Source organism: Prionailurus bengalensis, chromosome E2, assembly GCF_016509475.1.
Source record: "Prionailurus bengalensis isolate Pbe53 chromosome E2, Fcat_Pben_1.1_paternal_pri, whole genome shotgun sequence".
In the NCBI taxonomy this organism is placed as follows: domain Eukaryota; kingdom Metazoa; phylum Chordata; class Mammalia; order Carnivora; family Felidae; genus Prionailurus; species Prionailurus bengalensis.
The window spans coordinates 20,232,558-20,245,901 of NC_057352.1; the positions used below are offsets into that span (position 1 = coordinate 20,232,558).

At 63.7% G+C, this 13,344-nt stretch overlaps 1 protein-coding gene across 2 annotated transcripts; it reads right to left on the reverse strand.

Moving 5' to 3' along the window:
* Positions 1 to 757: 757 nt before the first annotated feature.
* Positions 758 to 12,847, reverse strand: LRP3 (LDL receptor related protein 3). 2 transcript variants are annotated; one of them, XM_043599081.1, is made up of 7 exons: positions 12,318 to 12,847; positions 10,354 to 10,401; positions 5,025 to 5,163; positions 3,505 to 3,719; positions 2,000 to 3,116; positions 1,650 to 1,782; positions 758 to 1,427 (listed from the first exon to the last, which is right to left on the reverse strand). In XM_043599081.1, the coding sequence occupies exons 1-7, from the start codon at positions 12,388 to 12,390 to the stop codon at positions 933 to 935; spliced, it is 2,220 nt and encodes a 739-aa protein (XP_043455016.1). In that variant the 5' UTR covers positions 12,391 to 12,847; the 3' UTR covers positions 758 to 932. The 2 variants fall into 2 exon arrangements, with proteins under 2 accessions (XP_043455016.1, XP_043455015.1); XM_043599080.1 differs by having other exon boundaries at positions 758 to 1,408; positions 12,318 to 12,844.
* Between the last annotated feature and the right edge of the window lie 497 nt (positions 12,848 to 13,344).

Sequence of the window (13,344 nt, forward strand, 5' to 3'; positions counted from 1 at the left end):
GGTGTTTCTGCTGGAACTGCCTTTCCCTCAGCCCCATAAATCTCTGTGGAGTGACTGACAGGACTTCAGAGCCCATGGCCTCACCCTGATTTACAGGGGAAACTGAGAGCCTGCGGCAGGATGGGATGGATTTAGCCACTGTCAGTTGGTGCTCAGCCACTGTCACCTGAGAAAGCATCCAGCAGCATCTCCCAGGGGCCTCAAGGCCTGCAAGAGACCATGGGTTTCCTCTACCTTGTGCCCACATTCCCAGCCCTGCCCTCATGCCCAGGAGATTAACCCCTCAGCCAGAGGGCAAAGGGCATCTGCCTGGCCGGGCCTGTACTGACACCACAGGCATGAGGCTGGGGCCAGCAGCCTCCTAGCCTGCTCCTCTAGGGATGGCTGGGAGGATGGGGAGGGCTGAGCACTGACAGAGGGCCCCGCCATGGACTAGGTCTGTGGCACCCATAACCCTGCTCAGTCCAGCACAGCTCTGGCACCCTAGAGGGTAAATGAAGCAAGAAGCCACAGAGAACACTCCAGAGAGCCCTGCCCTAACTCTCCTGCTTCTTCAGAAATAGATTCCCAGAATGGAGAAAGAGGTAGAGTGAGACCCCAGGGTGCCTGCAGAGGGGCTCCTCACTCCACCCCGCTCCTCGCTCAAACCCCCACAGCCCTGGCCCGCTGTGTCCACCAGGGCTGGGGGTGCCGATGCAGCAGGCTAGCTGGGCCTCTGGGTGGCTTCTCTGCAACAAAGAAGGACGCGGAGGCAGGGTAGAAACGACTGTGTATTCCCTGGTTACAAAGCGGGGCTGTGGCGGTCACCAGCATGTCCAGCAGGTCAGCAGACCAGCAGGGCCTCATCGTCACTGGCCTCCAACGTTGGGGAGCAGGGTGGTGGGGGACTCCTGCAGACACCCAATGGCTCTGGTGGGTGGGGGCCCAGGGTGCTACTGGCAGTGGGAGCCAGGGGGTGAGGGTCCTGGGCCGAGCAGGGCTCCCGAGGCGCTTCGGCAGGGGCCAGGCTGTCCACCAAAGAGTCCCTGCAGGCCTTTCTGTCCTTGTCCCCCAGCCTGCACTCTGGGTCCCGCAGGCCCGAGGGGGGCGGCACAGCAGATCCCGCCTCTGATGCATGGCCTGGGACACTGGGGGGCCCATCCCCAGCCACTACAGGACTGCCTGTGTCCGTGAGGGGTGCTGGGGGATCTGGGGTGGTCCCCGGTGCAGGCTGGAGGAGCCCGTCCCCCAGCACCGTCTGTGAGGTGCGCGCAGCGGTCAGCAGTGGGATCTGTCCCCGCGGTGCCCGCGGCCGGTGAAAGAGCCGGTTCCAGAGGCGGCCGAGGCGGCGGCGGGAGGGCCCTCGGCGGGAGGCGTGCCTGCGCATCTGTCTCCGCATGGCTGTGCGAAGGTTCTGTAGCACCGAGGCCTGGAGGGTGGGGCGGTGGCTGAGAGGGCAGAGGTCAGCACGACCCCAAGAGACCAACTCGTTCTCCCCAACGTGGCCGTGGTGGCCCCCCACATCACCCTGCCCCGGCCTCACCTTCCGCCTCCCTCGACCCCTGGGCCATGCACTGTCCGACCTGGCCCCTAAGTCTCCCGGTCTGGGCGTTCTCTGAGGTCCAAGCAGGAGCCCCGCCCGGGGCGGGATCTCACCCTCTGGCGCTCACCTGGGACGCACTGTAGACGGGAAAGTCCTCCACGGGCGGAATGAGGCCCTGCGCGATGAGCTGCCCATAGGACGGGGGTGCCTCCCGCCGCACAAACTCAGCCTCCAGGCGCGTCATCTGGGTCTCGAAGGCCCTGAAAGTCGCGGGCAGGAGGGCAGCATGGCGGGGCTGGCCAGGACCACACTCTCCTTCAGACACACACGGGGCCCCCAGCCCTCCACTCTGACCTCCCAGGACGCACAGGAGAAGTCCACCAGCCGGAGGCCTGAGACTGGGGATGCAGCCCTCGCGGCGGAGCGCGGCGCAGGGAGCCCCGCCCCTTCCCACTGCGGCGGCGCGGCCCCGCCCACCTGTACTCCTGCGTGCGCAGCGAGTAGAGCTTGAAGGCGCAGCCCAGGGCGATGACCAGCAGCAGGCCGCACACCAGGCTGCCGATGAGGGCGGCGGTGATGACCTTCCGCGGCACCGCCGCCAGACAGCCGTGCTCGTCGCTGCCGTCCTGGCAGTCCTCCTGGCCGTCACAGCGCCACGTCTCGAAGATGCACAGGTTGGTGCCGCAGTGGAAGGTGCCGGGCTGGCAGGAGAAGCAGTTCTTCTCGTCGGCGCCGTCGGGGCAGCTCTTCTGGTTGTTGCAGCGGTCGGCGGGCGCGTAGCACAGGCCGCTGCCGCCCTCGCAGGGGTACTGGTCGGGCGGGCAGGCGGGGCAGCCCTGCTCGTCGCGGCCGCTGGCACAGTGCCACCAGCCGTCGCAGCGCTGCGGCTCCGAGAAGCAGCCCTGCTCGCCCGCGTCCCCCGCGGCCCCCTCGCTGCTGCTCCCACACGGCTGCTCCCATGGGAGGCAGTAGCCCTTCACCTGATAGGTGGCGTTGAAGCCGTGGCCAGCGCTGCGGGCGCGGGCGTGGTAGGCCACGGTGAGGCGGCCCTGGGCGGCCTCCAGGCTCACGGGCCGGTGGTTGCTGCGGTAGGACAGCGTCTGCAGCAGGCGGTCCCCGCGCTCGCCCAGGCCCTCGTACACCTGCACGTAGTCGTCGTAGCCCAGCCGCAGCTCCAGCTGCAGCAGCACGCGCCGCGGGTCCTGCGTGTCCACCAGCCACGTGCAGTGAAGGTCCGAGGGCCCACGGGCTGCGCCAAACAGGTCCGGGGAGGCGAAGGAGCCGTAGAAGCTGCCCAGCCGCCGGCCACACGCCAGGTCGGGGCAGCCGGCCTCGTCGGAGCCGTCGCCGCAGTCCTGGGTGCCATCGCAGCGCCGCTCGGCGGGCAGGCAGCGCGTGGAGCGCGCCCCGCTGCAGGGGAAGGTGCCCCCCGGGCACAGGCTGCCGGGTGGCTCAGAGGCAGGCGCCGAGCAGTTGCCCTCGTCAGAGCCGTCGCCACACTCGTCCACAGTGTTGCATTGCCACGGCCCGGGCAGGCACTTGCCGTTATCACAGCGGAACTCGTCTGCCTGGCAGGACGCCTGGCCCAGCTTCCCTGTGGGGTGAAGAGCATGGGGGAAGGGGGCAGTCAGGGGAGAGCAGAGCCTCCCTCCAGCGTGGGACCGGGCGCCAGGAGCAGGTAGGGTGGTTCCCCTGTCCCGGGGTGGCAGGGCCTCTCCATGGCCACCCGAGGTGCAGAGACCCCTCAAATGCCAGAGTGGGCTCATCCCTGACTTGACCGAAGGGTGAGGGGTGAGCCACTCACTCTAGCCAAGTCTATGAAGTGGGGTCAGGGAGCTCGAGGGGCTGACCAGTCCCAGTCCCCCGACTGACTGGGCTGCTGGGGAAGACCCTGCAGGGAGTGGGCCAAGAGAGGGTACTGCCTGGGCCCTTGGAGCCCTGGGGCTCTGTGGTGCCCTGCCCCACCATGCCGCCAGCATCACCTCGGATGTACGAGAGACGGAAGCCCTGGGCTTGGCCGGAGCTGGAGGCGTCAGAGTGGAAGAAGATCCAGACGTGGTCCCGGGCAGAGATGAAGGCAGGCGGGATGGCAGAGCCACAGAGCCGGAAGGCCTCCTGGCGGGGCGGGGCTGCTGGGCCCAGCATGAGCCAGTCCAGGGAGCACTGGTGGGACTCCTCCACGTCAAAGTTGCGGAAACTGCCGGGGCAGAGAGGAAGGAGGACCGTGGGTGTGGGCGGGCAGGCAGGGAGCCCACAGACCTGAGCTTACGGCAAGGGTGGCCAGCCACACTGGTCCCTCTACTCCTTCATGCTGGGCCTCTTAGTGGGACCCCAGCCACCATCCAGGGGCCTGAGGGCAGCTGCATGAAGAATCAGAACAACCGTGGACATCCCCATTGAGGCTCTGGGAGGGCCTCACCTTTCTGCCCTCCATCAGCACACACAGTGCCCACCCCAAAGCCAAAGTGGAGGGGGAGTCAGTTCCTTCCCCTGACACTGTCTCTTCAAGGGCAAGACCCAAGAGTCCAGATCCCTCCCACACTGGGTCTGCTGGGACAGACCTAGCACAAACTCACAGGCTTATCCAGTGAGGGGGCACACGCACACAGGGCTGGCCTAGCCTACATCTGGGTGACAGCTTGTCTCCTGGGGAGAAACGCTGGAGCTGGCCTCCCACCCAGGCTATAGGGCAAGCAGGCCACAGGGCCAGGGAGTACCCTAGAAGTGGCCAGTAAGGGTGGAGTCTTTGAAGAAAGAGTGCCTGAGAGCCACGGCCCTGCGGCCACAGGGAAACTGGCAGGACCACCAGGAGAGACCCCCATCGTGCGCATCACATCCCTGTGCTTTGGAGCTAGGGAGTACCCGGGCCTGCTGGGCTTTGGCATGTAGGAGAGTGACACCCCAGCCAGACACCCCATGGCCACCCCAGGCCAGGGGTTTCAGCCTCAGTTCCACTGTCTAGCCACCTCATCCCAGCACCCTCTGCACATCCCTGCAGCTACAGCACCGGGCTCCTGCCTGGCTCCCTCTCCTGCCGAGACTGCCCCCAGACTCCGGGGGAAAAACCCTGCTCTAGGCTCCATGCCAGCCTGGCCTCAAGCCACCTGCAGGACACTTCTGCCACCTCAGGGACAGCTGGACCACGCCAACCAGTCCCCAGGGCTTCTCTCCCTGGCCAGGCTGAGGTGATTGACAGCCCCCACTCCTCATGAGAGAGGCTCTCGCAGAAGTCCAGCAGGAGAGGCAGCCAGCTGCAGGGACCCACAGAGCCCGGGGCACGCTCACATGCTCACACGTGCCCACACACATGAACTTACACACATATCTGCTCACAGCTGCCCTCTGTACCTGTTCATACATGTGCTCTCATACATGCCCTCTACGCCTGTTCATACATGCACTCACGTGCATGTACCGTCACACACCCACACACTCTTTCACATACACACTCAGCCTGTGTAAGGCCCACGGAGTCTCCCTCTGATGCCCTAGGTCCCCTTACCTGATGGTGATCATATCCCCACGGTCACCCTGGATGTACCAGCTGCAGTTGGTGCCCGGCGGGTAGTTGAGGGGCCAGGCTGGGCTGTAGATGACACCCCGCCGTTCCGTGTGCTGTTCCAGCTTTCCGCTGCAGGCAGCTGTCGGGAGAAGAGGCTGAGAAGTGCTGGCCTCCCGTTTGGGTGGGAGGTGAGGTGGGAGGCCCACTTGATCCCCCCCATGGCTTGAGCACAGGCCTGCCCCAGGGTGGGATCAAGTCAGATGAGGGTAGCCATGGCCAGGGCAAGGCCAACCTCAAGACTTCATTGGAATTCCGTGTGGAGGGCCAAGGACGCACAAGGACTCGGGGCAGCCTCAGCTCCCAACCCTGCCCCGTGCACCAGAGTGCAGGTCTCATTCCCCACTCCCGGCAGGGCTGCGAATGAATCCACCGGCAGTCCCCTTGGCACCTCCAGGGTGCAGCCTGCGTGGACAGTCCTGCTGTGGTTCCCTGCCTGCCCTCCCTGGTGTAGGTATAAATACAGGCCTCAGCCCTGGGAAGGGAGGGGCTTTGCTCACCCAGCACATATTTACTGAGTAGCTACTAAGTGCCCGGCACAAGTACTAGGTGTGCTGAGTAAGACAGTCAAAAGCCCTGCCCCATGGAGGCTGCCGGGAGAGCAGACATGCTGATCTCTGGGTGGAGTAAAGATCATAACACAGGCCTGCAGGGAGGCCAGTGTCCAGATGTGGCTGGAAACACAGGCTGAGTCTGCTCACACCTTGTATGGCACTGGGGTTTCATCCTGAGCGTAAGTGGGGAGCCACTGGAGGTAGGTGTCATAACCAGACAAGGAGACAGGCTCAGAGAGGATAAGTGACCTTGCCGTGGCCACACAGCAGTAGGTGGCGGAGTCAGACTCGACCCTGGTCCCCTGGTAGGATCGGCCTCTCACTGCCATCCGCAAACCCACGCACCAGGGACAAGTGCGGGTTATCATTCCAGCCAGTATGATGAAGCAAAGTGTCACCACGCCCAGCCCTGCCAGCCTCACTTCACCCTCTTCATTATCCATGCCTCTGCTTCCAGCTGAGCCCGCCTAGCCTAAAGACTGCAGAGCTGACCCCGGTGTCAGGCAAGGTCCCTGCACTTGGCCACACCCACCCCTCCCAGCCCCTGCAGCCCTCCACCACACCACCTCATCTGATCCTCACAAAAACCTGTGGCAAAGGCAGGGCCCATTATACAGATGGAGAAACTGAGGTCAGTAACACCACCTCCTCACTCTCCCACTGCCTGGCACCTTCCACTGTCGCCCTAGAAACCAGGGTCTCTCTGCTGGCTCTTAACAAGACTCTTTGGGACCCCAAACTGCACGGCTGCAGAAAGGAGAGTGGAAGCCTCCAGCCGCCTCCCGTGCTCATAGGACTGTGACCTGGAGGTCCAGGTCATCTGGTACTCTGACTGACAGGGAAGTGGAAACCCCCACAGACAGCTCACAAAAGCCTCAAAGGACTAGAAGAGAAACACCACACTTAACCCTAAAACACGGCTGGGCACCCTTGGGCTGCCGTCAGAGCCCCAATAGTCCCTGGTCACCAAGGCACCAGCCAGGCCTCTCTGCTTGGCACTCACCTGTGGCCCGGAAGGCCAGCCTTCCTGACCCTCAGATTTCTCACCTATTAAGCAGGAGCATTATTGCACCTGCTTAATAGGTAGATTAATAGGTAGAGCACCCAGGAGGGGAAGGACAAGGGCCCCTTCCCTCTGACAGATGAGCCCCCCCCCCCCACCGAGACCCTGGGTGCTGACCAGGGGGCCTGGGAGGTGTGAGGCTATGAAACCAGAAGAAGCTTCTCCTCCTGGATGGTGCTGGACAAGAGATTCACAGGCAGGGAGAGCCTAGTATGGCTGGCTCAAATCTCTAAAGCACATGATTAACGAGAAGTCAGGAGACTCCGTCAGCCAGGGTGGGAACCACCCTTTGTTGCCTTGACCCTCAGCACCTGGGACAGGGCCTGGAGCAAAGCAGGGCCTAGTCTGTACCTACCCTGGCCAGGAGGCCTTCCTCAGGGACAAAACACTCAGGCCAGGGTCCTCGCCCACAGTGGTTGCAGAAAGCCAGGCCCGTGCATCTTCTACAGGCATCACCTGCCTCAGCCAGAATCTTCCTCTAGACCTACGTCTATCCTCCTTTCCAGAGGCAGGCAACCTATCCCTGGAACCACCAGTCAAGTCAGGAGCAGATGACTAGACAGCAGCCAGCCCAGCCCTACCTCTCAACAAAGACCCTGACAGCATGTCCCCCACACAGCCTTACCCCTGAGCACTCCCCAAGGCTGCCCAGAAATTCCCACCTAGGCGGCAGCAAAAGCACTCAGTTTGCTCTTCTCCAAAGCGGGGGCACAGAGTTCATGTCCTCTGCAGCCATCAGCCTGGCCCACTCACAGTGACCGTGGAGCAAGAGAGAGGGAGCTGCGAGCTCTGGTCAGGGCCTCCTGACTGGACGCTGCTTGGCCATGAGCCTGGAGGCTGCCACCAGCTCAGACAACCAACTCCAGGCCTCTGCATGACGGCAGCCTCACTCCCACCCCAACAAGCCACCCCGGGACCCGGGCACAGGTGGGGGAAAGGCCTCACAAATCCAGTTCCAGGGCCCACATTGCCAGGCACTCCATTCCACCCTAGGCCTCACCTTGTCCATCAGTAAAATGGAGCCCATGGGTGCTGCTTGTCTCAGAGGTAGTCGGGAAATTCTAGGAAAGTGGCAGCCTCTAGGCAGATATTCATGTGATGGGGTGAGTGGGGGTACGCCCTGCGTGGGTGAGGATCCCACAGAGTGTGTGATGATGGGCAGGTAGTGACAGGTGCTAGGAGGACCGTACGTTTGCAGGATAGAGGGTGTGCGGTGTCGGGGCAGAGAAGCCTGTCTGAGCTTTAAATGGAGGTGACCCGTGTTCACTCCGGAAGAAGACCGCTCGGCCCTCAGGCCCGGGTGGCCCTGCTCAGGGGGGCAAGGGATGAATGAGCACTTTCAGACCAGCGAGCGTCCTTCTTTCCCGGTCCAAAGAGTCATGAAATGCTCTTGAGGAAGCATGAGCAAGGCCCGATAGAGCACAATTTGCGGATCTGGTTTCCAGAGGCAATCAATACTCCAGACAACCTGCCTGCTCTAACTGCACAGCAGAGAGCTGGGGGCCCCACCCCGGTGCTCGGGGAAGCTGCCAGGGGAGTGGAAGGCAGCCCGGACACGCTGTCCAGGTCAGGGAGCTGGCGCCACGGCAGCCACACGGCCTAGCCCAGAGTCCGGGGTGCGGGAGGTGACGACCTGCGGCAGGACAGGGGCTGAGAGGCCAACACCCGTGAGGTTTCCAGGCAGTCCAGCTGGGCCCTCAGGGGTGTCTGGGTGGTCGCCTCAGGCAGCCAGAAGCTGCTCTCCAATGCTCTTAGCAATGCTAGCGGGACAGAGCTAGACTCTAGGAGAGCTAGGGCCCCAGACTGCCACCTGTGGCCACCTAGGCCGCCACGCAGTCAGGCTCCCAGGGCGCCATGCATAGGCGCCTTGATGCGAACCGCGGCCCCTGAAACTGGGGAATGAGGGCCTGCTGAGAACAATGTGGACCCTGGCTAAAAACAACCAAATGTGCAGACCTGGATGGCTGTCTTTGTCTCCCTGGCACTACGAGGGAACCTTGTCCCTATAGCAACACTGTTCTAAACCTGGGGCACGGGCATGTGGCAGATGTGTTTGAGGTCACATGCCCACCCACCATAGCAGCAGAAGGCCTCACCTGGGGCTCACAATCTGTAAGACCCGGCCCCCCTCCCCCCCCTCCCTCCCACTCTCTACCGTGGTCATAGACCCCTGACCCCGGCAGGGCCAGTCAGCCTCCTCTGGAAAATTGGGATGGGGAGACTGGGCAGTTAGCGGTGAGGGCCAGGACACCAGGCAGCACTGGGGCTGGCTCGGTGCTGAGTAAGGCAGGGCCCCGGGCCAGCTGTGTCAGCAGAGGAGGCCAGACAGCAGGGAGCAGGAGATGATGTGCAGGGGGAACCAGGAGGGATCCTGAGGAGCCACATCTGAGAGATGGGCCTCTGAAAGCAGCCTCTGTGGGCCCTGGGCCTCCCCATCCCAGTGACCCTGGCCAGCAGAGATCCCTCTCCCTGAGCCAGCCTCAGTGGCTTTCTGCTACGAGGCACTGAGCAGAACGAGAAATCCCAGGTGCCTCCAAACCACTATGCAGCCCTGCAGACAGCAAATGAGTCACCGACCCCCCACGTTGGAGACCACACATTCTCCCCAGCTCCCTAAGGCCCTCCTCAGATGCCCCCTGGTGGCCCCAGGGCCCTGAGGGCCTGGGCTTCCCCGCAGCAGCCCCCTCAGCAAAGAGCAAACACCCTGATGGCCTCAGTCTCCCCTCCTGCTCCTGACAGTCTTTGCTGGCCCTGGCATTGGGCCAGAGCACAAAGATGGCCTGTGGATGGCTGGACCCACTCGGACAGGAGGAGGCAGGGAGGAGGAGTTCTGACCGTGTGTCATAGGTTCGGTAGGTCTACTTGGCAACCACCAATCCCAGGGCCAAAACATCAGCCAAAGTGTTCATCTCTCTCCTGCACACCAGCTGGCCTGAAGCTGGTCTTGCCCAGACAGACCAGCTGAACCCAGGCTGAGCCACCTACTTTTCTAACTCACAACCAAGTCAGTATTTTCCCTGCTCTGGGTGATCCTGGCACCAGGTACCCGGCAACTGGACCCCACCCCTGTAGCCTCAAGCCTGCCAGAGTCATTCAAACTAGCCCATTCTGAGCTGTTTCCCCTTCCCTGCCTTGACTTCCCCCCTCTCAAGACACATAGGTAACAAATTTGTCAATGGCATTGGCCTCTCTGTGCCATCACCCATTCATACCTTTATAAATTCAATCCCAGGTATAATTGTAAAACAGGCAAGCATCTCATGGTGCCTTGTGGCCTCAGGGAACCCCACAGTCTACAGGAAGCACAATCTGTCGATTCTACTGGACCTGTGACAGTTTGCTAGTGGCATTAAGCCACCATGTGTCATTGCTATGCTGAGCACCTTGCCTCATTTGCCCATTGACCCTAATAAGCAGGCTCTGAGGTAGATCCTGTTATCGCATCCATTTTAAAAAGAGAAACTGAGACTCAAGGAGGTGTAAGCTTGCCCAGGGCCAAACGGCTCCTTTGTGATGCAGAAAAAAGGCCCAAGGACTGAAGCTGAAAGAGGCCAGCTGACCTCAGGGGTGGACAGGCCCTGAAGGCCTGTCCTCAGAGGTCACTAAACCAGAAGGACAGGGAGGAAGGGAAGAAAGAGAGAAGCATCTTACTCACCTAAGGCAGGGACTGCGCTGCTGAGCCGCCCAGTGAGGACGATGTTCACTGTGGGAAATACAGGGAGGAGTCAGTAGGGGGCAGTGGCTCTTGGGGACCCAGACACCTGCACTGAGCCAACAGCAGCCCTTGATGGGCACAGGACAACACGGCCAAACCCCTGGCTGGTTCTCTTCATCTCGCAGGGCAAGGCCCAGAGTGCTGCTGCCACAGAGACTTCCACTCCCACCCGGTCCTGCCGGATGGGCAGAGGGGAGGACCACAGAGGGTCTCAGGACCCACCCCCCACTCCCACAGCCAAAGAGAGTGGGGTGCAAGGTTGGCTGCACTCTGGCTGCTCCCCAGGCCTGGGAATTCTAACTCCTGTAGGATGGGGTGTATTTCTGTCTCCCCTGTCCAGCTTGGGAATTCATGCCTGGACCACCCTGGTTCAGCCTGGATAAGGGCTCTGCCTGCAAGGGGGCCCCTACCACTTGGAAGGGCTTCCTCACTCTGAGGGGCCTTGCCAGCCACGGGGTCTACCAGCAGTCAGGGCAGGAAGAAGCAGTTCTGATTACCACATTTTATAGGGATGCACAGTTAGCAGGATTCACGGTCCACTCACTGTGCCATGCTGACCTTGAGAAGAGAGGCAAAGAAATCTGCCACCTACCCCCTCAAGTATCCACCTGCATGGCCTTTGTCCTTTGCTTTCACCTACTGCTTTCTTGCAAGGGGGACCAAGAGGTTGCATATAGGACCAAGAGGGGAATATGGGCAAACTCAGCTTCCCGGGGTTCAGGATGGCCCCTTCCCCCAACATCAAGGATGCCAAGGGAGGCAGAGAGCATCTCTGCCCAGGTCAGCCCCCAACTGGTGAGGAAGCAGGGGCAGATAGATGCCCCCTCTGAAAACACCCAGGCTCTGCTAGGCAGAGCCCATGCCACATCTGGGCAGGGAGGGCCCCCTGGGGGAAGCCCAGCACCCAGCAGCTCAGAGTCCAGAGAGCACATGGTACTAACAGACTGGGGAGTGGGCGCTTTGGAGGGGTGGGGTCCCAGCCCTTAGCCATTCACACAGCTGAGGCAAGGGGCCTTCCAGAAGACTCAGAGCTCCCTGATTATTGAAGGGCAGAGGAGGGTGCAGCTGAACGCTGACAGGTTTCTTTTTTACTATGTCATTTCAGTAGCTTCAGCAAACCTACAGGGCTTACAGAATCTTCACTAGTGACACCATAGGGTGTCCCCTGATGACCCCAAGCTCAGATAATGGCCTCCCTCCTCCTCATGGTAAATAAAGGAGCCATGTGGGTTGAGGATTTAACTCCTTTCTTTCCCTCTCCCCCACACAGGGCGGTGGAAAGGTGGACAGAAAAACTCCCGGACAGGGCAGGAGTCCCTCCCTGCCCCCCTCAGGTGCCAGGCCTGGACAGGTCCCCGGGTCCTCCCCAGACACACCACTCGGGGCTGAACAGGCCTGCCCCGCTGGGTCTAAGAGACACAAAGGGAAGACAGGAGTCACTCTCCCAGCTGCCTCCCGCCGGCATCCTCAACGCGGCTCCCGCTAGCACCCGCCCCCGCCCCAAGTCCCGGCAGGAAACAGTTCCTTCTTCTGGGGACTACCGGCCGCAGACCCGCCCGCCTCGCCTTTGTCCGCAGCTCCGGAGGCCCCAGCCCCGGCAGGCCGGGCGGAAAGCCGCTGCCTGCCAACCCCGGCCGCCCGCACCACCCGGGAGCCCCGCGCCCCGGGATCCGCGCGCTGTTCCGAGCCGGGCGGGAGCCGGGGTTCGGCTGCCAGAGTCGCCCCCCCACCCAGGCCTGACACCCCAGCAGGCCGGGGATCCAGGGGGCCGTCTGCTCGCGCAGGGCGCGTCCGGGAAGCCCCGGCCGGAGCCCGGGGGAGCGGCGGGGCCGGGGTCGCCCAGGGCGCGGCGCGGAGCTGCGAGGCGGGGGCGCGGACCCACCCGGCCTGCGCGGCCCACTCACCCAGGCAGACGACGGCGAGCTGTGCCCGGGCGCCCGGCGCCCCCTCCGGCCCCGCGGTCGCCCGCTTCTCCATGCCGGGGCCGGCCGCCCGCGGGCGCCGCCTCCTGCCCCCCCGGCTGCGGCTCCGGCTCCGGCTGCGGCTCCGGCTCCGGCTCGGGCTCCCGCGGCTGCTGCCGGCCGGGTGCGGGCGGCGGCTCCGGCTCCGGCAGCGTCTTTGTGAGGCGGCGGTGCAGGCCCGCAGCGCGCGCGGGGCCACATCGGCCGCGGCGTCACGGGCCCCGCGGGGGCTCAGCGGCGGCCGCCAGGGAGGACCCCCGCCCGCCGCTGCCCCCGCGCCCCCGGCGCCGCGCCGCCGCCGGCCTGTGCCCGGGGGCCCCCGGCGCGCCCATGCCCCGCGGCGCGCAGCCCACCCGGCCCCGGCGCCCCCGGCCCACGCGGCCGGGTGCCGTCGCTGATGCGTCCGTGGGTCTGTGGGTCCTCGCGGCCGGCCCCTCGCCCGCTCCGAGCCCGGAGGCCGCGCCGCGCCAGCCACGTGACGCGCCCGCCGAGCCGCAGTGGCGCTGGCCGGGCGGGGGAGGCGGCGGGGCGGGCCGGGGGCGCGCGCCCCGCCTCGGTGCTGGACAGCTCCGCGCGGCCGCCCCGGCCAGTCGGCGCCCCCCGCCCTCGAGCCAGGGCCGGGTCGGCTCTGGCCTGGCCCGCTCTTGGGGCCCACGAACTGGTCCCTCCCGGAGCCCGCGGGGCCGCTTGCAGGGGAGGGGAGGGCACCTGAGGGCAGGACCGCGCGAGGTGGCGCAGGGCTAAGGCCCGTCTGCCCGGTGAGGTGTCCCTGTTCCTGCCCCTCTGACCTGCCACCTCGTTTGCTATAGCCCACCTGGCCCTGGCATGTCCCTACAATGAATCCTTCCGTGCAGAGCAAGGCGTGGGAAGAGATACTGGGGAACATCTAGCAAGCAGGCCTCTGGAAAACCACCCCTTCCTTCCGGGGACCCCGAGACCACCTAATCAGCCGGTCAAGGCCCTGGGGAAT